The 25,644-nt window shown below is 36.7% G+C and overlaps 1 protein-coding gene across 3 annotated transcripts in view; it reads left to right on the top strand.

Annotated features, from left to right (window-relative positions):
• Positions 1-25,644, top strand: part of CDH12 (cadherin 12) — a 532,349-nt gene that overhangs the window by 402,713 nt on the left and 103,992 nt on the right. For all 3 annotated transcript variants that reach the window (XM_063162441.1, XM_063162433.1, XM_063162424.1), the window contains one exon: positions 4,856-5,150. In XM_063162441.1, the coding sequence (XP_063018511.1) occupies positions 4,856-5,150 (295 nt within the window). The remainder of the gene's footprint in view (positions 1-4,855; positions 5,151-25,644) is intronic.

Below are 25,644 nucleotides of genomic sequence, written 5' to 3' on the forward strand. Positions count from 1 at the left end.
AAGATTTATGTATTTTTAGATGGAAGGAATAAGTATATTTGTGTGAAAGCATTACATTAGATTCTAATTATCAGGTTTTAAAAGAAGCTTTGCAATCTGTGTAGACCATAGAACTCTTGCCAAGAGAAAATATGTGTACAATAATTATATTTTAAAAGGGCAGCCTTCCAAATAGAAAGTCTCCAGACTCATTTACACCCTCCTCTCTTGTAGTGGGTATCCTTGTTCCAACAGACACGTCTTCAGTAGAGATCTGCCAAAATGGGTCTGCTTGGGTCTATGTTAACTGCACTAAAATGGCCTTTTTTCCTTTCCTCAGTTCAGGCCATCATTCTGTATTTTCAGTTTTAGGTATTATTGGAGCTGAATGGATGTTCTAGTTTCTCAAACAGTTTTCTTTGCACATCTTATCCAAGATATTACAGGGTCTGGTGGCTACAGAATGAATGGTGATACCTGGGAGTAGGTGCAGGAAGAGAATATAATGGAGTAAAGTCCTAAAATATAGGACTTTATAAAGAAAAATTATGTAAAGATACTGATGTGGGATGTATAATTAACACTGTTGTGCAGGCAAGGAATGGTTAATAGCCTGGAACATTTACCATTTTTTTAGACCAAATAAGCACGCAATATAGCATTTAAACTGGTTTACTAGTAACAAATAAATGGGACAGTGAGTTTTTTTCCCAGCCTGTGAAATTGGCAGTGGAATAAGATGTAGAATCTCAGAGTGTATCATAGGGTAAATATATCAGTTTAGGGGTTTTAAACATTCCTGGACATTTGGGAAATGCAGAAAGGGAAGTTGTCAACTCATACAACAACTTTTCAATGTCTGCATTGCTCTGAAATTAAGATCACAGCAATCCTGGCAGATGTCATAGCCCTTGTTCTGCCGTGATTTGTGAGGATACAGTGATTGCTTCATTCTATAGTAGACTATTTTGCAAATTTTTAAGCATCTTTTGCTTCCAATTTCTTTACTTAAGTATGTGAATTTAGATAATTAACTTTCAAAATTATTGTATTAACAGAAGTCATAGAAGTATTTAAGGAAAGAGAAGGTGAATAGTTGAGCATCAGATGAATAGGATACGGAAGAGAAAATCAGCACCACAGGACACTGAGGAACAAATACATCTGATCCATACTCCTGCAATGCTCAATTTACTTAGGAGTGTAGACCCATTCTTGACGTACATTACCTTATGCATTTACTGGTCTTTTATGTGGTTTGAAATTATTTGTGCAGGTGTATGAATTCTTGAAGTGACACAGAGCTGATAACATTGAGTTATTGAAGCAGTAAGATCTTAATTTATTGCTAAAATAGAAACAATCTTACTTCTCGCTAGAAACTGTCAGAAGAATTGAATAAATAATTTCTCCCAGATGTGCTAGTAGAGAGTTGTTATCAACTTTTCATCCTCTTTGAAGCAAACTAGCATTCAGCTTATTACAGGCTGAAGCAGATTGCTAGATCACATGGATTTGTAGACTGATTCAGTCTGGCATCTGGTACTGGATATGATTCAAAAACGCTGCCATAATTTCAGCATAGATTTATGCAATGTATCTTACAATAGTCTCCATCTTATTATTCATACTTTTTTTAATCAGTCATTTCCTTTGCCATATGTGTTATTGTTTGTACACATTAGCAAGAAATATCGAATCATATGTCTTTTTCTGCCATCATGGAAAAACATTCATGAATTTCTGCACTAACAGAATTCTACTGCAAGAAATTATTAGTTTTACACTTGGTGTAGATTTGCCCAAAGATCTGACACTAAACTGTGTGTAGAATACAAGTGTAGATTTCAAAAAAGACAGAAACGAATGCCTCATATTTCCAAGCCTCTGCTGCATTTTTAATATTCAAGATTTATAGAGAAAGCATAAAATTAAGACAGCTCGTATGAATACAATCATTTGTACAACCTTGTTGCAGTAAATTCAGGTGATTCTGGAATGTAAACACCTTGTAGAGGGGGAAGTAGGTAATATCTGAGCACTTGTTCTCTTGCCCTTTAATTTTACTGAAATAATGGAAGACCAAGAATTAGAAAATAAGTGCGAGCAAGAAGTTGAAATGGGATAGAAACCCAAAATTGCTGTGGACACAGTGTCAGAAAAACTAGTCTCTCACAAATCTTCTGTTTTTCAGCACAAAAAATAAATGTCTTTTCTTCCAGTGCAATACAGCTTGTAGCACATAAATCAAGACACAGTAGCAAGCACTTATTCTTTAGCCTAAACTGCTTTCTGGAAAATTTCAGGCATTGAAAGTCAGGATTATTTCCTAGTGTTGTGTAAGTACAGCTAATGCTAGCTTCTTACTCTTCATCTTTGCATCTGAATATAAGTTTTGCATTCCCTTTATTGTTGGAGAATTTAGTTAATTTTAAATTAATCAATCAGCTATTCCTCTGCAGTAATTTGACTCTGTGCAATGTTGAATTGACCCACAAATTGCATAGCTTGGTGTGGGTTACACATAAGCATGCATTTGCACATTGCCCTGCAGTGTCATCTAGGAAACTTATGTCAAAATCAGCAAATTTGGTGAACAAATACAACGTGACACATCCCAGCTACTGCAGAGCATGGCAGCTCTGCTGGAATAGGTGGAATGGTTCCTAGGTTGTAGTAGCTGAGTGATCCTTGTGAAGCCCAGTGAATACAGCTGCAACCATAGAATTGCTATTCCTACCAGTTGTAAACCTTTTTTTCTCCAATACATTTTGGGGAAAAAGCCTTTGTTTAGCCTAGTCTTTGTATTTCAGTCTTCCTTTGTTTTGGGAGCCCTTGCTTTTCCTGCTTTGTCTCCAGCTAGGAGAAGCAACTATAATTGATTCTCTCTAATATAATCCAAGGGCTCAGATAAGACATGCAATACAGCCTGATTTGTTAGTAGCTGAACACAAAACTTACAGCTGGCAATCAGAAACACACTCAACCATCTCAGCTTTAGTGCCAAATCCAATGACAGGAGATGGGAGTAATCTTGTCATGCTTCCCTGTTTACAAATTCCTGTCTCATAATTGAATTATTTTCCTCTGTGATATTATGACTTCCAGGAGTATGCATCAAAGTAGTAGTCTTCACAATGAAGCCCAAAAATTTTATTTAATATAGGGATACTGCTAAAACAGTTTTCTGGTTCCCTTTAAATTTCTGGCATTTTTTTTTCTTCAACCTTTCTCATCATCATTTTGATTCTTTTTTTCTCTTGATGTGTGTCTGTAAACGTCTAAATGAAAATGGAAGGAGAATACCAAGTTTTTACTAAGCATAGTGTAATGAAACAGCAGGAAGTTTTGAGCCATTTAATTTAAAATAAGGAGGAAGAAAATTGACATTAATTATCTCAGACTACATTATCTTTTCATTTTGCAAGCAAGGAAATATTTAACACCTTGGAAGCAAAACACTTTAGTTTGGACTGGAGAGACAATTTAAAATCACATGTGGGGGGCAGCTAGATGAAAGATCAGAAATTAATATATTCACTGAGCAAGAGTGATGAGATGAAAAAGTAGACAAAGAGGAGACTAAGCTTGTGTTCGCTCTGTGCCACAAACCACGACCTCTTCCACAGTCACAAGGACCTATTTTCAATTTCAAGCCAATAGCTATAAATGTTAGTAATTGCCTTTAACTCCTTTCTGTAGCTTATCTTCTTGCCCCATTACCAGAAACCATTTAGTTTCTCAGTAATTCATTTTCTACATAATCTCCTTTCATGTCCCATGTTTCCTCTATTGTGTTTCACCTTGGGCAGTACATCATGTAAATAAAGTCTATATCCATAATCCCTTTACAATTCAGCTTAAGAGAATTCACTCTTGAAAACTCCATTCTAACCAGTGGCCATTATAGAAGATGTTTTTAGTCCTCATTAGATGGGAAAAGTCTACGAATATTTTAAAAGCTATTTCAGCATCAGTGATATAACCTTGTGTATCTTTTCAGAGCTTTTAGATGTATTTAAAGGATGGGTATGGAGCAGGTCAAGGATCTGGAAAGAAGTTCATCATACTGTAGTTGGATTTAAAAGAATCCTGTATTTAAAATAATGTTTAAGGCCACTTTATTGTAGGATAGACACTGATTAAAGGGACAAAAACATCCAAGAAGTTAAATTCAAGTTTTTTATTTTATTTTTAAATTATATCTTGAGATTAATCAGAGTAATAGCCAGGAAAAAATGTGTATATTGGTGTTTAAGGCAGAAAATATTGAGTTCTGTACTCTTTCAAAATGAGCAAGAAACGTCTATATTCACAGTCTGCAGTCTGATTATCTCAGAAAAGACAAAAGTAAGGGATCAAGTATTTGTGTAAAAGGCAGTATTTTTAGTTCTGTTTAGCATTTACTGTAATCATGAGGTGTATATTTTCTTTTTTTTAACCAAGTTTGACTTTACTTTTCAGATGCCATCAAACTCTTGCTCTTGAAATAATTAGATACTTCCCTTTTTCTTCTCTGAAAACCAAATGCCTATGAAAGCTTTTGACACTCTCTCATGTCATCTCACATTTGTTTGATGTGGCTACAGGTGATTTTACATACTTGGTCTTAAATTTCAGTTTATAACAAATGTGAAGCCCTGCTTCCTTGCAGTTTTAGGCACTGAACTGCAGCAAGTCTGTGCTGTACTAGATAGGAGTAAAAGTCTTGCATAACATACTACCCACAAGTTTTCCATGCAATTAGTGGCAGTTAAAGGCTTAAGAAATTGGTTCTTCCAAAGTCTTTTATCACATTAAAAAAAAAGGATTGCTGTGTAGCCTAGGAATAGCCATTAATTGTTTTGTCCTCTATTTTGCTCTTTTTCTTCTCCAGCTTCATTCTGACTTGGACAAGGGAGTGGGCAGTGTTAAATATACCCTTTCAGGAGATGGTGCTGGCACAGTTTTCACCATTGATGAGACCACAGGAGACATTCATGCCATAAGGAGCCTAGATCGAGAAGAAAAACCTTTCTACACACTCCGGGCTCAGGCTGTGGATGTTGACACCAAGAAACCACTAGAGCCTGAATCAGAGTTCATCATCAAAGTGCAGGACATTAATGACAATGAGCCAAAGTTTCTGGATGGGCCTTATGTTGCCAGTGTCCCAGAAATGTCTCCAGTGGGTGAGTAAGAAGCTGCAAATTCTTGATAACTAATTGTGTATTACTTAATTGCCTCAGTGTACTTTTCTTGCTGAGAGAGGGAGGAAATGAAAAAAACCCACAACTTCTAAAACTTAGTATTAGAAATGTTTCTAATATTCTGTGCCTAGATGTACACAGATTACAATTTTGTTTTAGCTTTGTTTGCTTATTTAGAAACTTATTCTTCTGCAATATGAGTACCTGTGATGTTAAGTTTCTGAGGGTAGGATGAGTCAAAAAAACAAAAGATATTCAAGGAAGGTATGATAAGGTCCAGACGGTCTATAACCCCAAACCTGTTATGTAACATGATGTGATGCAATCCCCTCTCTTCTTAGTTTACATTTATTGTTTGCTGGAAAAAATTATATTGCCCGTTTGCTGCAAAGTATCTTGTCATTTAAACGGTTTTGTCTTTGTGGCTCTTAAACTCCTACAGCACTAGCATGATCTCCTAATTATGCAATAGAGGGCAATTCTTTATTCAAGTCCTGTTTTACTCTGCATGCTCAGAGTAACTATTGCCCTTGCCTTGGTCACAATGAAAGAATGAGAGTCTGCAAGAGTGGCTCAAGTTGTCAGAAGCCTAATGTTCAAAGAAATCTTCAGTGCATCAGACTCCTAAGTTAAAAAAAAAAAAAAAAAAAAAAAAAAAAAAAAAAAAAAAAAAAAGAAGAAGATCGCCTGGGAACATGGTAAGTTTTCAAAAACCTAGTGTACAGAGGACAGAGTAATTTTCTTTTCAGAGAAAGGTGGACTGAAGTAATGATAGTGAAGCACTGGAATAGGTTTTTGCTTGAAGAATTTCCACAACACGATAGATATTTGCCAGGAATGACATAAAGAGCCTGGATCCTGCTTTGGGGCAGGAGAACAGGCTAAATGGGCCCTTTTGGTCTCTTCCTGATGGCTGATTCTCCAGTGGTCCTGAGCAGTGTGTTTGTAACACAAGCGCAGTGCTTGTGTCCTGCTGCCAGATGGCATTTTGGGTTTCCCTGCAGGCACCAGAAATTAATTTGTTCTGGGCTGGGAGTAATTTAACTTCCCACTGCTAGTTCCAGCCTATTGCCCTTCTCTCTCCTAAACTGCATTTTCCCAGTACTTCACAAGCCAGTACCAGCCATTTAGCACTCCTGTAGTTGTTAACACTTTTGGAAGTTTTCTGACTTTGAAGTGGCAGAGGGATACTGTTCCCCTTCAGCTATGCACCTCAGATGTTGATACTTTTAAAGACAATCTGGGAGGCGACTAGCTGTCTACACAAGCATTGTGTACTACACAGAATTAATGAGGTATTATTTTAAATTTTGTGGTAAGGAGCAGTAAAATGCTATAGAATGTGATAAAATGTGATGTGAGTAGACATGATCATGTTATTCTCATAGAAGTGTTGAGAAGCATTCACTATATTCACCTACAGGACTCTGTAGATTCACAATCTAGTGCACTATTGTTCCCCTAATGAGATGCATAACAATATTACTGACAGTTGTATCATGTATAGATGAAAACCATTTGTTACATTTTGACACCTGTGTCTGTGGCAAATTCAGAATAACATTTCTCACCAGTGAGCGTATGCTTAGTGAAATTGTGTTTAAAACCTTATCAGAAAGAAAAAATGAAAATCAGTGATGGTGTTAGTACAGCAGAACACAGTGCCTTCATTCATTCCCTTACTCTGTTGTTCTACCCCATCTTTCTTTGTTATTTATGTAAATATGTGTGTGAAGCAGAAGATTAAATGCTAACAGAGCTTTTACTTCATATGAAATACTCTTCAAGGTGTGCCATATATTGGCAGCTTTTACATGGATGAGGAGTTGCATGACTAAATGAGATACAACTGAGCATGCTGTGGCATGCATGCAGCATTTTAAAAGAAATGCCTTTCAATTTATCCTCCTTTAGAAAAACAGATGTAGATGCCATGGCAAAAAATAGATCTCCTTGGTCTTCTCTTTATTTGGTCACGTTCATTCTGTATATTCCTCTTTAAAAAAAAAAAAAAAAAAGATGGATGAAAATTGATCAGAAAAGGCAAGACAAGTAAAGAGTTCCCTAAATTGAAGTCTAAACTTCAATTGGTGGCTACTAAAGCAGATAAGGATTTTTGCTGTTAGGTTGTCTTGCAGCAAAAATATCCAGAAATGCCTTGTCCTCTGTAGTGTGTCAGGAGATTGTGCCTTCTCTGATGTAGGTCTTGCTATTCTCTTGTTCTCTTTATCTGTTTTTCCTTCCTTATGCAAGCACTGATTTCTCAGAGGATCTAAAACTACTCCTTTCTATCATCAGTACCATTTAGTTGCACCTTTGGAAATGCTTAGACCTACCAGTGCCTGAGGCTGACACTGAAAATCACTTTGATTTTTCAGCTGGTGCAGCATATGGTTGTCTTGGCTTAGGAAAAAACCCAGATCCCAGATAAACTCTTACTCTCTTTTTTTTTTTTTCAACATTTTCATTTTCTAGTTGCTACTTTTTAAATACCAAATGTTCCAAATTTCACTTACTATAGTTTTACAACACTATTGATTATAAACTGCACTCATGCACATATTTCTTGAGAAATTGTGGGAAATTCACTGAAATACTACATTTTTTACCCTTACTAGTCTCTTATGTGAGCCTGACAAGTTTTTGTGACTAGTGACTTGCAGTCTTTTATTGTTTCATGACATTTGCATGCAGAGGCTTACCCAGTTTGGTACTTTATCCCAACGTTATTGGTAATATTATTAGTAACGGTACTTTCTAGAAATTGCCATGGCTACATGGTTCTCGGTTTTATAATGTCTCTAGACTTCCTAATAATTGCTATTGCTGAACCTGGGATGGCTGAAATAATGCCATAGCACTCACCTCTGGAATCAGGGTTGCAGTTACAGTGTTGTAATAAAATTGTACATCAACTAGACCTTAGTAATATTTTACAGGAAAAAGTGCAAAAGAAAAAGAAAATAGGTGGCATTCTCAAGTTCTGTTTTTCTGCACAGAGGTATTACTTAGATATCCCTGTCATAGCCTTGTTTTTCACAGTAGATTTTAGAACTTTTGTTACTTTCCGTGCATGTTGAAGGTGGAAGTTTTCTTTTGCACTTCAAATCTACATTGAGGGCAGATTGAATTTTCTTCTGCAGTTTCTGTACTCTAGTGTTGGTTTGTTTTTCCTTTTAATCAATATCACTCATTAAAGGAGATAATGGTAGTGAATATCTTTTCATTATTTTCTGAAAATATAGTTTTAGGACTGCTATTTTTAGTTAGTGGTGCCTTCCTCACCAGGAGCCAAATTCCTTCATACGCTCTTACGGAAAAAAGTTAGAAGAATATTTACCCAATACAAGTTGGGATGCAAACCTCTTTCATGCCAAAGCTTTATTGGACAGCCAACCTTGCTCTTTCCATACATGCACTGTAATCTGTTCTTGTATGATGAAGAGGAAAGTCAATCACAGCCAGAAACAAGAAAGATCTTCTCTTGAAAAGCCTCTTGGGTTACCAACTGTTGTAGCATGCAGGCTGCTGTACCCATCTGTGATTTCCAGTGCTTCTGATATCTCCAAAGTGGGCACAGCTTCCACACTGTAGTGGAAGGATATCAGTGCCTCCAAAGTTGACATTGTATTGCTCACATGATAAATGGGGTCCATAATACTATATGGTGAAATTTTATTTTTAAAGGACTATTTGATTTTTTTTATTGTTTATTATTTTTAAAAAATATTTTACAAACTATTTTAAATTCCCTGCAGAAAAACTCAGCAGATGGAGTCAAATTACAATGCAGAACTAATATTTTAAGAACATAGATTGCTATGCTGTTATCTTATGCTCAGTAAGAGACTTATAAAAGCTTAAAAGCTGAACTCCTAATGTTGGTTGTGGGGTTTTATTTTGGTCTTTTTTTTATTTTATTTTCTGACATTGAATTGCTTTTATCAATATCTTTATTTGAAAATATTTTCTTGGTTTAATTTTGGTTCCCAAATGTAGAATGAAACAGAAATTGGGATTTATTTATGAGAACTGAAAAGGGTGCCCTAATATCTCCATTTGTAAGTTTGTAATAGCAAAACATGTTCTCCTTAAGTATAGTTTAATCAACTGTGTTGTTGCTTCTGGCAGCTGTGCCAGCTTCTGTTGCAATATAGTTGACGTAAGCATGCAAATATAGCTGAGTTTAAACCAAGGTTATCCCCTTATTAAAGCTATCAGTCCAGATGACTGAGAATGGGGGCAAAGCAGCATTAAGCACACATTCAAGGAAAGATATTATTATATATATATATATTTTATATATTTATACATAAAAACATGCACAGAAATGCATTTGCTTCCCTATGCATTTCTTTCACTGAATATGCTGATTTTAACAGCAAATTTATAACCTCTACTGTCACAGTCTCCTAATTGTTTTCTAAGGTCTTTGCATTATTCTTCTATGCTTATACATAGACCAGCTAGGGCTGTACTAAACCCCTCAATTCCATAATATACAGATACCATATGTTCTTTCCTACACAATTTCACTTCATACTTTTCCACTACATTAACTCTTTATTGATTAGACTCTACAAACTCCAGATGACCATAGCAGACTAAAATGGTCAATGATACTAGAAAGTTGATATCAGGTCATTTTTATTGTGTTCCTCAGTGGTGCAAAGCAGCTTCCTGAAGAGTCTTATGTATTTGCTTCCCATGGTACTGTCAGTGTGAAAATAGTCTCTATAAATTTTCTAGCAGTTTTCCTTCTGGAGTGAATACTTAATTGGCTTTTATTTAAACACTGGCTTATATAATGGAGCATATGTTTAATATATCCATCTATGTAGTTACATGTGCAAGAATTGCAATATGTAGAAAACTACCCTGGTGAACCTGCACTCTGGTTTGGCTAAGCTTAGCACTGTGTGCCTGAGTTTGGCCTGAAGCTTACAGTGAGCAGGGGCTGGGGAAGAAGGACTATAAGACACAGGAGCAAAGGCTGAACGAGCCTGCCTTTGATATAGATTCCTAACTGTTGGCGATATATTTTTAAGGGTTTCCAAAAGCTTACCCGGGCTGGTGCAGAAGATATTACTTTGGGAATCCATTGAGACTAGAAGTACTTTTGAGTGGCATTATGCATGCTCATGAACAGATAACTGACAGCATAATCTGTCTGCAGTCGTTGTCTGCAGCCCTCCAGCTCCAGCCTGATCTCCAGGTGGTTTTTCTTGTGTTATAAAGTCCTTAGAGAAAATGATGGGAATTGGATGTCATATTCAAGATACAAACATCTTGAATATGTTTTATTTTTATCCAGTTTCCTTGTTGAATTATTCCTATTGATTATTTTCCTTTTTCTTGTCTGCTGTTGATCATTGAGAAGAAAACTTTGGAAGGATTAACCATAGTGATCCCAAGATCAAGAGTTAATAGGTGATGGAGCTACAACCCACCTCTGCAGAAGTACTGATAAGTTACTTTTTCTGAAGCTTCTTTGTGTTTCTCCATGTGAAGTTCCGTTTTCTCAGTTTCATGCTATGTTAAGATTCCCCTGTAGCACTTTGCAGCAAAGCTTTCATTTTGTCAAGCTGTCACCTGTTCATATATTCACTTTTACTGGCAACCTATGAGTTCAGATCCAAGAGAGATGCCAGTGGCAACCCCTCTCTCACATAAAGACTGGCAATTTATTCCCACTGTTTTAGATCTTTTTTTATTTGGATTATATAAGGAAAAGCTGTTGTATCTAAAACTTCCTTTTTTTCTTTTTTTTTTTTTTTTAAGAGTCTTTGCTTTGGAACCTTGCTGAAAACTTTTTGGAAATTTAGATATTCTTAATATATGCCAGTAATCTTGAGCTAAATTCTCACTGGTGCACCCAACAGTTTTAATAGGTTTAGTGAAGAACAACTTCACAAAACTGTACTGAATTTGAGCTTACAGGATGATATCCATATGTCCTCTAATTTGATACTTTATTAAAGTGTACAAATTTTGTCCATCACTTGGGTCAGAACCTGGTGCCCTGGGTCATTTGAACTATGTTTCAGAAAAATTAATGTTCCATCATTATTTTTCCACACTCTTTCCTGGGGCTATGTCAGGTGGCAGATGACTCATTTTAATTGATGGTTCAGTGGTTTCTCACTAAGAACAACTTTTTTTTTAATTACAGCTCTTTTCTTTCTGATTCTCTTTTTGTTTTAATTTTGAAAAGATGCACCTACTGCACTTATCATCAGCATAACTTTTTTTGCCACTGTGTAGGAAAGTGAGTTTTAAGGAAGGAGCAGAGGCGAAGGCAGGTTAGGGCTGCTTAGCTTTTTCTCAAAGAGTGTTTTTCCCTTTTTACAGGACATTGCATAAAACATAAAACAAAAACATATAAAAAAAAAAACAAAAACCAAACCAACACTGAGATATTGTGAGGATATTGCAAGTTGTCAGTGAAAGTTTTTGAAACAAAAGTGTTTCTTTATGATAGACCACTGGGCAACTAGGCAGCTTCAATTATGGGGCAGGGAGGAGCCAGAAAAAAAATTAGATCAAAAGAGAGTGAGAAAGGGCAGAAAATCAAGTCTGGATTAGTTAAAGGATAATGGGTTCTGCCATACTGTGAGTTTCCTTTCATTTACCCTGGCTGTTGGATATTGTCAGTGAAACTTAAGACATTTGGCAAATGCTGTGAGGTGGGACACTCTATGTAAAATGAAAGCTGCGAAACACAGGACTATGCAAACGTGAACAGCAAAATTCTCAGCAAAGCTAAGAAGTTTTGGATGTTAAAAAGAGACACTGGATACCTATTTTCCGCTAGCTGTTTTTACAGTCCCAAAATGTCAGTATTAGTGCTGAAACCATTTAAAAGCATTTGTTTCTTTCCTCACATATATCTAAGCCTACACTGGATATTTTCTACCACAACTTCAGCGAGGCTTTCAACACTGTCTCTCATGATATCCTCAAAGGCAAACTCAGGAGATGGGAATTTGTTAAGTGTACAGTGAAGTGGATTGAGAACTGGCTGAAAGGCATATCCCAGAGGGCTACAATCAGTGGCACAGGTTCTAGTTGGAGGCCTGTAATTAGTGGTGTCCACCAAGGTTCAGTACTGGGTCCAATACTGTTTAACTTCTTAGGGACTTAGACGAAGGGGCAGGGGCCTCCTCAGCAAGTTCGCTGATGGCACAAAGCTGTGAGGAGTGGCCAATACCCCAGAGGGCTGTGCAGCCCCTCAGAGGGACCCTGGCAGGGTGGAGAGATGGGCAGAGAACTTCCTGAGATTCAACAAAGGCAAGTGCAGGGTCCTGCAATTGGGGAAAAAAAACCCCTCATGCACCAGCACAGGCTGGGGGATGAACTGCTGGAAAGCAGCTCTGTGGAGAAGGACCTGGGAGCCCTGGTGGACAACAAGCTCTCCAAGAGCCAGAAGTGTGTCCTTGTGGCCAAGAAGGCCAGAGGTATCCTGGGGTGCATTAGGAAGAGCGTAGCCTGCAGATTGAGGGAGGTGTTTCTGTTCCTGGGGAGGCACAGCTGGAGTGCTGTCTCCAGATCTGGGCTCCTCAGTTCAACAGAGACATGGAGCAGGTCCAGTATAGAGTAAAATAGAGGATTATGGGACCCGAGCATCTCTGTTATGAGGGAAGGCTGAGGGAGCTCTTCCTGTTCAGCCTTGAGGAGTAAGAGCAGAGAAGGGACCTGATCAATGTTGGTAAGCAGCGTGTAATTAGGATGGAGCCAGACTCTTCCTGTTGGGGCCAGGTAGTAGGGCAAGAGGCAGCAGGCAGAAATGGATGCACAGAAAGCCCCACCCAAACATGAGGTGACCAAGCACTGCAACAGATTGTCCAGAGAGGTTGTGGAGTCTCCCTTACTCCAGAACCATCTGGACACAGTTGTGTGAAATGTGCTCTAGGATGACCCTGCTCGAGCAGGGAGCTTGGACCAAATGGCTCACTGTGGTCTTCTCCAACCTTACCCATTCTTTGATTCTCTATGTGATTGTTTTTAAATGTATGTGGGCAAAGCTAAGAACCTGTGTCACAGCAGTTAAAACCACTCTGTTTCCACACACCTGACTTTACTGAAGTTCAGAAGTATAAATCAAATAATATATTTTATCGTACACATCTTTTGATACAACCTAACCTTTTTTAGGTGTCTGAGCAATAATTTAATTATTAAAATTAGGCTATTGGGTTATTTTTAAATCTACATTCTAAATTTTGTTGGTAGTTTCAGTGGTATTGAGTATTAGTTCTTTTAGTAGTATATAAGGAGAAGCTTAATAATTATTCATGCGGTCTTGCTGTTTGCATAAACACCTTTAGGTTCAAGATATTTTGTATTGAAATTGTTGGGATTATGGGTTAATTATTTTTTTGTTAATTACACAGCTGATGAGGAAAAGAAATTGACATATTTAAGTGTAGTATTGAAAAATGTAGAAATTGTTTTTATGTGGGCACCTAATATCTGTAAACATAAAACCCGTTGTACTGATAGTTGCTTTAGTAGCCACAGATCAGCTGTAAATGATAAAAATTAGCAAGAAGTTGCTTTTTTCTTACCACAAAATTACTCTGGACATTAAATAGCTTTTCGCTAAGAGACGTTGTTTTGGCCACCAAGTGGATTTAAACATTAAACATATTTTAGAATTATTACTCTTCTCAGCCACTGAGCGACTGTAAACATTAAATATGTTTTATAAAAGCTGCTTTTCAAGCTACTGCCTGCATGGCTATGAATATAAATTTTGTTTAAAGTTGCTTTTAGCCACTGAACTATCTCTTTTTTTTGTTATGCACTCAGTTCTATTTATAGCTTTTCAGAGGAAAAACAAGTGCAAGGTTTCACTGGCACAAGGCAGCTCTTCATTTATGACAAGTAATCATGTCCTACCCATCTTCTCATAAAAACACTGCAGGTGATAATAACAAGCCAAATTTTAAAAGGATTTTAATGGATATTTTGCATGAAAAGTGAGTGCATATCCAGTGTTCTAGTCACCCATATTTGTGTTTTACTCTGCAGCAAAACAAAACAATAAAAGCAGACATGACTGATATTCTGTACTAAAAAATCTTAGAAGTCTAAGAAATCAGTCACTGATGGATTGTGTGAATCAATCAAGTCATCATCAGCCCTAGAGGAGGGCAAAAGGGAATGCAAAATATTCTCAGGATTACTAAGCAAATGGGAGTCACTAAACCAAATATGATTAAAGGCTTTAATTCTGTGTGCAGAAATTCTGTGTGGCAAATTAGATGTAATCCTAGGAAGGCCTCGAGTGATAAGCAAAGTGTTCACAAGAATTTGGCTTAACAAGAACTAAGAGAAAAATCACTGATCAAAAACATATTGTTAAGGACAAATCATTCTCTGTTTAGAGAATCCCATAAGGCCTAAAGTCTACAGCAAAGACACTGCAGATAAAAATAATACCTTAGGAAAAGAAAATCTACATAAACCAGAGGTCTAAAAATATCTGCAGACGAGGAACAGCATATACAAAAGTATCTTTAAATGGAATGTCAGCCAATTAGTAGGTGTATCTGTCTGCCAACCTTGGATTTAATGAGTGCTAGGTACTTAACAGCTCTCCTTGTTTGTAGTAAGGAACAGCACAGATTGGCAATCCAGTCCAATATCTGTCATGCACACTGTAGGTTTTTCCCAGCTAAGGAACCTTTACAAATCTTGTGGGAACAGGAATCTGCCATCCCTCCAGCCTTTTCTCAACAAGGACCCTGATAGAGCTGACTGAAACCTTTCCTCAAGAGATATTTTACTAAGTTTCTGTACAACTGAAAGGTGAAAAGATGTAATTCTCTTAAAACTTTTTATGAAAAACCAGATGACTGCCTAGTGAGCCATTCCACAGGTTAGGTGGTGACTAGAAAATTAAACAGGTTGTTGCTGTATTAGTAAAGGAGCATTTTTATATCACCCTGACAAGCCAAGCACTGGCTGGCTTGGAACCCCTAGATAAGGCAGCATTCTCTGAAGCTTGGAACATGGTACATTTCCCTGTTCCCTGACTTCTCTTCCATGTAGTAGATGACAAGACAGGCTGTCATGCTTTCCAGACAAGCTTGCAAGCTAAACAGGTCATAACTAAGTAGGAATAAGACCAGTGGAAATGAAAGAAACTGTTCTCTTGCTAAACACTCGGCAGTGCCAGTATTGTTTTCTGGAGTGTGATTTTAATTTTTTTTTTTCCTGGAATGATGCAGGATGAAGTGAAAATCCAAAACTATCTGAAATATCACAGTAAAGTAAAATTTCACTGTCTAGACATCCTTACTTGCCAGATATGTCTGAGCACCTTTTGTGCAGAAGCCAGCAGTAAATGTGAGATCATTGAGGATTAGAGAGGCAAAGACTGGAAATAGAAGGGGAGTTGACTTCAGGCAGGTGTGAAAGTAAAGAATGACAGCAGAGAAAGAGGAAAAATCTTTATAGACTGTTCAACTTTCATTTCAAGAGCTTCTGGAGAGAAATCAACACCTTTAATACTGCCTTTGACTTGATTTAGGTTGACACTGCTAAAAAGACAGCTATTATTTCTGTTAACAAAACCTCAGAGCTGTTCTTTTATTTTCATAAAAAGCTTAAAGTGTGTTAATGCATAGGCACTCAAGGTATCAGTATTCTTCTTACTTATCAGTACAAGCCAGCTTGTACAGTAACACCTACGGAGTTCTTGAAGGAACAAGGAAACAGCAAGGAATAGGCAAGAGGACCTCCAACCAAAGGATTACATGATGCACCATTCTGCACCAGGATTGATGGAGAATGTTGCTGCTGGAACTCTCAGAGGTGTAATTGCAGTGAACCATTCACATCTTGGTACATATTGTTAACAACAGATTATTTTCTCTTGAAACAGTTTGTTGACTGCTTGTCATCCCACTGAGGCTGGCGTGATGCTTTGGGAATAGATATTCTAGATATTTGGTGAGGGATAATGTGAATCCTAACAGAAAATCCAATAAAAATCTGGTCAAGAAACCTACAGCTGGAGATCATTTCTTCAATAATATCTTTCATTTTCCATCTGTGTTTATTGCTGTTAATACAGCAAACATCAATTTTTTCATTTGTTGTGATCTAAAAGAGTATCCCAGCTTATCTGAAGCGTAAGATAATTATGCAGCTAAGATTCCCATTTTGTAGAAACATCACCTTAGAAACCTATCTGTCCTCTAATATCTGTAAATTTCCAGAACTAGAGCCTGGGAGAAGGTTAAATACACATTTAGGGAGATTATAATGTCACAGCCTATTTGAGACTAAGTTTTACCCTAGCACAATTTACTACTTCTCTATCTCTTAAAAAGGATTATTGATTGGGATCACATACATGTCAAATATTTTTCTGATCCTGATCTTGTTAGGTGTAGTGACTGTGCATTGCCTAAATTGCTCATGTCATTCTACAAAACATTTTCTTTTCCTATTTTTCACATTTGTGACTTTCAGTCTGGAAGATAAAAATTGTATAATAACAGATGATGTAGGTATAGTCCTACCTACTGAATGCATCTCTATCAAACCACATCTTTTTGTCTCCCTTCTAAATGAAAGAGATATAATCTTTAAAGTTCTATGTGGAAAACTTTTCATGTCTCAATCACTTACTGCTTGCCTCTGAGCCCCGTTAGTTTTGCTGTCCTTTTAGCGATAAGGCAGCAGTAATCAATATTTTCAACAGCCTTGAGAGAATTCAGATGAGAAAGATGCCTGAAGGGCAGGTTCAAGTGCTCAAGCCTACAATTTATGGTCTTGCAGGAGATGATACCGACACAGATGCTCAAATTATCAGCCCTACTTGCTACTTCTCTGCTTCACTAGCTCCAAATTCATCCACTTTTTCTTGTTGCTTTCACTCCATATCACCTTTGCCTGAACACAAACCACTTTCAGACAGTTTTCAACAGATGCTTGATAGTCCTGGGATTCCTTCATGATTTTTTCCACGCGATTCTGAATGAATCCTTTGTTCACAAGTTTTAAGTCCTAAATCAATATTAATCACTGAGCATAATTCAGTGAGGCATAGCACCTTGTTGTTCAAACAGTGGATGATCCTGTGTGCCTTCCAAAGATCATGCAGTTGCTGATATAGCTGGGGGGGGAGGGAGAAATCATTTTTGGTTGAGTAGTAAAAATAGATTTATTATGATGTATTAAAGCACTGTTTTTGATAGTTTTGTTTGCAGTAGGGAGTTGCAGTAAGGGAGGGAGGACTCAGCATTTGTGGAGGGAGAGGCAGTGAGTGAACAAATGTAAACGGATGTTTTTATTTCACACAACCCAGATTCTGACACTGCTGTACTAGGAATTGTTGCTACATAAAGTGTTGGATAATCAGTCCCCACATCAGCTTTTCTTCATAAGAAATAAGCAAAAGCAAATTCTAGCTTTTCCTTCTGAAGAAAATATTACATAAATGACCTGAGAGGTGCCAAGATGTCAGACTATCTGCCTGAATCAAAAGATCGTAGCAAGGCATCAGCTCCTTAAATTCCAAAATCCATATGGAGCTAGTAATTGAACTGGCAAGCTGTAAAGAAGGAATCCTCTCTTTGGGCCACTGCACAGCAATAAGAGATCTTTGAAAGGCTGATTTAAAGGAAAGGTAAGGGATGAGAACTGCACCAGCACATCCTACTGATTTACTGTAGAGATGGGGTTGTGGCAGCTCAGTAATACCTCTACTGCAATGTGGATGCTTTATATTTTAGCCACCATGATCGATTTACTTTGGTTAGCACAGGGGGACAGTAACAGTGATGACAGGACAGGTTTTATGGCAGCATAGTACAAGAGACTTTGAGATACTAACTCACCAGCTTCCTCGCAGGAATGTCCTGATGGTTCATTTCCAGTGCTGCTGTTGCTTAGACTGCCTATATTAAAGACAACATGAGGCTGCACCTCTCACACTGCAAATACGTTCTGTGATTTGAGTATTGACCTTCTTGTGGACACAGTGTGTATCATGTTGGTACTGCTTTTATCACAGGAGAGATTTTAGACTCTTTTGTAGGGTCTTGTTCGTGGAAGATTTTCATCAGCACATTCTCAGGAAAGATTTTTAAAGGTAACTTGGTAACTTGGAGAGTTTTACATGCATCTTGTGGGTATTTTTTTTTTCCTTGATATGACTAAGTGTAGGGCATATAAATGGTTTTGAAAACCCTAGTCAGTCTTTAGATTCCCAGATATCTTTTAATAGCTTGAGCTGTACCACTCAGCTCCTCAAGCCATACTGAGAATCCTTATCTATAGACATCTAACTTTTGCTGACCTACATTGTAAATATGAGTCAACACGTCCTCAAACTTTGGATTGGTACTTGGAGCAATGTCTCTGGGGCCCATTTAGATCAGACACAAATCAAATACAGCACTACTACAGTAAGTGAGGGCATGCCATTGAGGCTTAGACACCCATATGCATTTATTTGTCTGATTCCACATGAAATATCTTGGAACCTGCCTGAATCTGTAAAAAAAGTAAGATTCCATGATTTTTTTTCTGTGGGTACCTGAAATGTCATCTTAGACTGCCCCCAATCTGCTTGCACATAGAAGCATCTGAACTTTACACTGCTGAGCAGCTAGAAGCCAATTAAAGCCTAAGCACTGTCAGAAATCATAAAGTAGATATACCTAATTCTCTTTCGGAAGCCAGTTGGTGACATTTTCAGAGTTCAGAGTTATATCCCATGCAAAATGTGGCTGCAGGAGAGGTTATATGTTTTTCATTTCTCAGTGAGGTAGGTAGAAAACTCACACAAGATGCTGCAGATGCAGATTTAATACTTTCCTTTTTTTGAATACCCCCTCCCTATGTTTTAACCACCAGAGTCTTTGTAGTTTTTCTTCCTTCTCCCTTTTTTTGGGCCTGATAAATATTTAATGATCCTATATAAAACAGATCAGTTTCCTCCTTTTTTTTTAATTTTTTGAGTGATGCTCTTGGGAAACCTTTCACTTAGGAGGTAGGAAATAAGCATTCAACCAACATATAACAGGAGAATGACTTAAAAAAATCTGTAGCTTATGTATCCACTGAGCAGTCAGGGGGGCAACATCATCTGCTTCTTCATTTTATCACAATAAGCTTTCTTTAAACTCTTGACACAGAAAAGGGTTAAAATTTTTATCCCCAGTAAATAATTTCTGAGAAAGAAGATATCTAGGATACAGCTTTTCTCATTGGTATTTCTTGCAGCACCTTTTCACTAATAAGCTTGCTGGTATGGATCTCTTTGTTAGGCATCTAAATAACACCAAAGAGAAAAAACTGCATCTGAGCTTATTGCAGTTTGCAGTGGCTCGTTTTTATTATTCATGCCCTCAGTATTGTTGTGCATAAAAGCACCATGTAATGTCACAGCTCTGCTTTATAGATGTAGTCTTGAAGTTGGTGAAAACTGTGAAGAAATATTCATTGCAGAGCTTGACTCTTAATGCTTATTTGGTACCAGAAGTGAAAAAACAGACAGGACATGTGTGCAAGGGAACTGGGGGAAATTACCTTAAAAACAGTATGTCTTTTAAAATAAGTTTGGGAAGGTGTAAGGAAAAAAAAATGTTGATGAATACAAAAGAAAAAAGCAGGAAAAAGTTAGTAAAGCAGGTGAATAATAGGACAAAATATTAATGCTCATTAAAAAGATGTGAGCAGGATTACTTTAGGGAGTTGATAACCATGATGTCTGTTTTTATGTATGGAGCAAGGACTGTGCATGAACTATTTAAAATTAGGATCTGGGTTTTTTTGTTTGTTTTTTATTGGTTGCTTGTTTTTTCTGGGTTTTGGTTTTGTCTATTTTTTTTTGTTTTGGTCTTGTTTTTGTTCTTAAGTTATTTTGATTTATTTGGGATTAAGATAGAATTTTCCTTTGCAATTTTTACTACTCTCGATCTTTGGAAAAAATCAATAACTTGGATTGTATTTTATTTAGAAATTTTAAGGAGAACACAAGATTCCTTGAACACTGAATACAATAAAATTTTATATAATCAATATGTACACCTAGATTTGATTTTTAACAGTTGTAGATTCATCTCTAAAATCTTAACACAACAAACATTGAGTAAATATTTTCCTCTGAAATGTAGAATTCTTTTTTTATTGATATCTAGGCCATATTTAGGCACATTTAATTTTAGCTCTGGTATTTCATAAGTTCAAAATTTTATGAATATCAAGGCTTGCTTACCTCACAGGTTTTAGAATTCATGAATAAACATAAAAATATTGGGCAGTTGAATAAAAAGGCAAATTTCTAGAATAGAGTCCTCACATAAGAAGCATCAAATTACACATCAGCCCAGACAGCACAACAGTCAGATATGCTCTGCCTTTACTATTTTAACATTTTAATTATCTTTAATTGTTTGATTTTTTCTTTTTTTCTTCCTTTTTTTTTTTTTTTTTTTTTTTTTTGGTTTTTTTTGGCCAATGGTGCCAACTTAAGCATTGCTTTTTATTTGTTCTCCAGAGACAAGTGATTTTGATCATCAAAATAGAGAGAGAAATGGAAATCGAGGGGAAAAATCCTGGAGTAGGCTCAGAATAACTCTAATGAGTAAATGATTTAAACTACTATCTGGTAAGAATTGTAGAGTTTCTACCTTAATAATTTTAACTCTGTGAAATACAGAGTCAGGCCTGTTTGTATCACCCTTAACTAGAATTCTCTGCATCCTAGCTCTGGTATACAAATATTGGAATATTTGCATTTATGCATTTAGGTATGGCCACAACATATTTGAGTGTTGTTCTGGTCTTTTTTGTCCTGTGTCTTATTTAATCAACATAATGCATTGAAATAAAATCGAGGCATTAAAGAAGCCATCAAATAGGAAATAAGGGTTAAGAATTAAAATTATAAAAGAATGCTTGCTGCACCCTTGCTACAGCGACAGTTAAGCATCATTGTTTGATTTTACTCCTTTTTCCAAAGTCCAGGTATTTTAATTAAGAAGTCATTGTTTCTCAACACATTTATTTATAAAACTAACAGACTACCATTGAAATAATTGCAAAGTATATATATACTTGAATCACATCAGGAGAAGGATATGTTGTAGAGGTGATGGCTCAGTACTCCCAAATAAGAGAAAGTCTTCTCAAAGAAGAATTGTTGTAAGACTTGTAAAAAATTTGTCAGTCCATAATGCAGTGACAGCAGAGGAAGGCAAACAAATATTTTCTGCTAACATTTTACAGCAATTAGGAAATAAGGCAAATAAAGAATGTTTGGGATTAGATTTTTCCTCAGAGCTCTCTGATTACCAGTTATGCACCTGAATTTTGAGTTATCAATAAGGATAAGGATGAAGGAATGAGCATGGAGAAAGGAAATGAAACTGTGTATTGTGTTACCATATATCCTTCAATTATTCCATAATAAATCCCAATTACTTACTATAAAATATAGTTATTGAATCCCACTGGCTTCAGTACCGTGTAAAGTTTTCTTTAAATGAAAGTGGTGTGCTGAGTAGTTGCATTCTTAAAGCTTGCAGTCAGGCTTTCATTCACATTTTTGATTATACAAGGCTGTGCTTACCAAAGATATTTGGGCCATGGAGCAATGCAATAGGATTCATGAGTGGAAGTCCTGACTTGGCCTGGTATTTGTCATTTTACCCAGGGATAATCCTCAATGAAGAAAGAATAACTTCTACTGCTACTGTTTGATCAGTGTAAGCTTTTTACAGTACTCAAATGACAGGGAAGGGGAGAAGGATAAGCTACCCTGGGTGGCAGGGAGAACTCAGGACAGTGAGGATGAAGCCAGGAGAAATCCCAGAAAAAGACGTCTTGAAGCTTTCCTGCAGGTGGGTTTCAGGGCTCAGCTCCTGCTGACAGAATTCCTCTGATGAAACATCTGGGAAAGTGAGATGTTTTGAGCATGCCCTATTTCTGTGCTAGGGTGGGGATACGGCGTTGGTGAGGATTGTGTAGATGTGGAGTGAGGCTCTCTTGAAGCCTTTCTGAGTGGTGATTTTCAGTGCTGCCTTCTAAATACTCAAATAATGAGGCAGAAATTAAGAGTTTTGGGTGTTTTCTTTGACATGGTCCAGAGTTAATGAGCCCCTGTATTTCTGATATTGTGCACACATCTGTCTCCAGCACATTTCTGCTCCCTCAGGTGGTGATGGTCAGATGTAGGTACAGGACCATGGCAGCCATCCTTGCTGACTGGGGTCAGCTTCACAGCTCACACACACTTGTTTTTCTCTTCAAACATTGTGCTAACAAATACTTAATCCCTGCCATAAAGTTTATCTGATAAAAAATAAAAAAATACAGTCTTCACTGTTAGAAATACCTTAATATTTATTGTCAGGAGGATAAACACCTTTAAAATCTGATCTGTACTGAATGCTCACCCATACTGTACTCTCTCTTCTCCAAACTAGACAAATAAAGTGCCATATTGAATTATTTCTCTAATGTGGGGGAAAAAATGAGGTCCCTGCTTGTTTGATTTTTTTTCCCATAGATTCCTGAACTACACACAGTTAACATTGCGTTCCAATTTGCAGAACAACAAATATTGTACACTGAAGATGTAGTGGGATTAGTTAATATTGTCCATGAAAAAATTCAGGTATTTTCATTCAAAAGAAAAATGGACAGAATTTAGGTTTCATGGTAAAACAATCTCAGAGTTGAAGATCTGCAACCTATTCTCACATGCAAAAATAGGTAACTCAAGTTCTTAGGTAGATTTATGTATCTGAGCATCTCAGAACCTCATTTTTCTCCTCAGTGTTTTTTCCCCCCTAATCTCCCATCTCTATTTAGGGACTCCCTTCTGGCAATGATGTAATACTGCAATATGAGAAATGGAGGCAAGCTAGAACTCCCAGGCCCATATTAATCTGTTTATTTATTTTCTTTGCTATTTCATGTTTTGTTTTTCCAGTTCAACATGAGACATATTAGCAAATACATTGTTTCTGTTATTTACCTATGAGTGGAAAAAAATTCCCCTTTTCTGAAATATCTCACCTTTGTTTTAGAAGGAATAGGAATCTTCCAATACAGAGAATTTTGTGAGACTAACACATTTAAAATCAAGAGGAGTACTCCATAAAGTGGTATATTCTGAAAATACAATTGAAGAAGTTATGAAAATTGTATCTTTCACTAGGCTGATGAATTCCCATGATCTTTCATTTCTACAGATGTTCGCATCAGTTCTATTTTTCCACTGTATTTGTAAAATAGTTCTACTTTTGAGTAAATTCACAAGCATTCCTACAGATTTTATGCCCCAAATCTGCAAAACAGTGTATCATTTAATCTTAAACTTAATTTCAAGCATATTGAAATACTTTAGATATAAAGCACGCAGCTTTTAAACTACTTTTGTGTAGTGAGTCCATTGTGTATGTAGACTAGCAGATGATCTACGCTGCTACACGCTCACTAAATGAAGAATACAGAGGAAAATTCTGCTAGAAGAATTTAAGATACCAGGAAAAAATATAAGAATGTCAGGCATTGGATGAGAGTTTTATCTTAAGGCACATTTTCTCACCTGTACTTTAGTACAGTGGTGATATACAACATTCAGTGCTGGTTTGGGTTTTTTTTTTGGTTTTTTTTTTTTTTTGGCCAGAGGCCATAGGAAAAACTAATGACTTTTAAAGATTTTTTTTTCCATACACTTGTTGGGTTCTTTTTTTAAGAACATGCTCATTGTGCCATTCTTTTACATTTGTACAAGAGGAAACATCATGTCACACCTTGGAAATGTCCAATCTATTTGCTTTTGCCACTGGTCCCTTTCATTAAGCAGATCTTTAACTTGTGAGCAGAAATTTCACTTTCCATTCTTGTCCATTTTTTGTCTGTGGAACCACACTGACATAGAATTTTCTTGCTTCACAAATCCATGCTTATGTTTTGAAGTACAGTTGCTGTTGCCCTGGAGAACCATCAGGATCGAATTTTATTGGGGAGTCAGAGATGTATGGAAAAACTATTTGCCTTTATTTTAATATTGATTTTAATATTAATTTTAGTGACATGCAAATTAAGAGTTTTGAAATACAAGTAGTCTGTACTGGTAGGTGCTTCTTCTTAGTTCATGGACCTGAAAAATTAGGACTACCTAAAAAAATTACAATCAAAGATTAAAATTTTGAAATCCAAATAATTTGACCTTTCATGATATTATTTCAGAGATAATTGTGGTAAAGTTGTTCATCACAAATATAGACATATCTTTGATTAAGATGAGCCTCAGTTATTTAATTATTTTTCTATATCCAAAATTAAAACAGCGTTTAGTATTATGTTCCTGGGGGGAGGGGGGAACCATTGAAAAACATTGAAAAGATTTTTTAAAATATGAAATGTTTATAACTAAAGTTTTCACTGAAGATCTATTATCTTTTGCAACATGGCTATTGCAAACTTCTGTGTGGATTCAGTTGGGCACTAACAAAGGGAACTGAGATCAGCTTGGGGACTGCATGATTGTCTTGTGCATATCAAGATGATTTTAACAGTAGAGGTCCCATCATGTCAGCATGCAAGAGGAATGTAGTTGCAGATCTTTCAACATATTTAAAATTTTCATAAATATTAAATGTTTCCAGATTTTGAGGGTTTTGCGTAGACATCTCATAGTACTTCTATCTTCTCTCATGTGACAAACATCAGCATAGGTTTATTTTCTTCTAGAAGAGGTTTAACACTACATTCTTTACAACACACACCTTGAGTATTTCAAAAGAATAAGCAGAACTAGGTCATGTTCAGGTCACTTGTTATTCCATCTTTCCACCTCTGATCCCAGCTGGCTTAATCCATTCTTGTGCTTGTCATTAGACTGCTGAGCTCTGAGCACCCTGATGACACTGGATGGGTGCACTGCACAGTCAGAGCTGGGGCTACTGATCTCTAATCGTCCTCAAATTTACTACAGTGGCTTTCACTTATGTGCATTTTTATTAAGCTAACAGGAAGAACTTGATAAATCATCTTTCTATGCTTGAAAACCCCACTGAGCCTTTAAAAGCTGGGTGATAAAGCTGAGAAACTGTATTAAATTCTAACAAAAATTAGAATAGAAGGAGGAATATATTTTTGTGCCTAAGAATACAATTTTTATTGCTATTGCTGTAAGTGAAAACATCCTTAATGTTTGCAGTCCCATGTGGATTTTTTTACACTATTCAGATGAGCTCTGGGAAAATTATAATCATAGAATGCAGAAGATTTAAGTAAGATCAAGTGAGTGATTGTCTGGCCAAGGAAATGGAAGATGCCCATTTGCAGAGGACCTTATTCATTTGTCCACATGTGGTGTAAGCCCCAAAGGTGAGTATCTAGAGGTGTCTATTCACATCTGGCTCCAGGCACTAGAAAAGCAGAGGCCAAAGATCAGGAGTGTTTGAGAGCTGCTAGGCTTTGGAGAGTCTCACAGTCA

Source organism: Melospiza melodia, chromosome 1 (assembly GCF_035770615.1).
Source record: "Melospiza melodia melodia isolate bMelMel2 chromosome 1, bMelMel2.pri, whole genome shotgun sequence".
NCBI classification, from domain to species: domain Eukaryota; kingdom Metazoa; phylum Chordata; class Aves; order Passeriformes; family Passerellidae; genus Melospiza; species Melospiza melodia.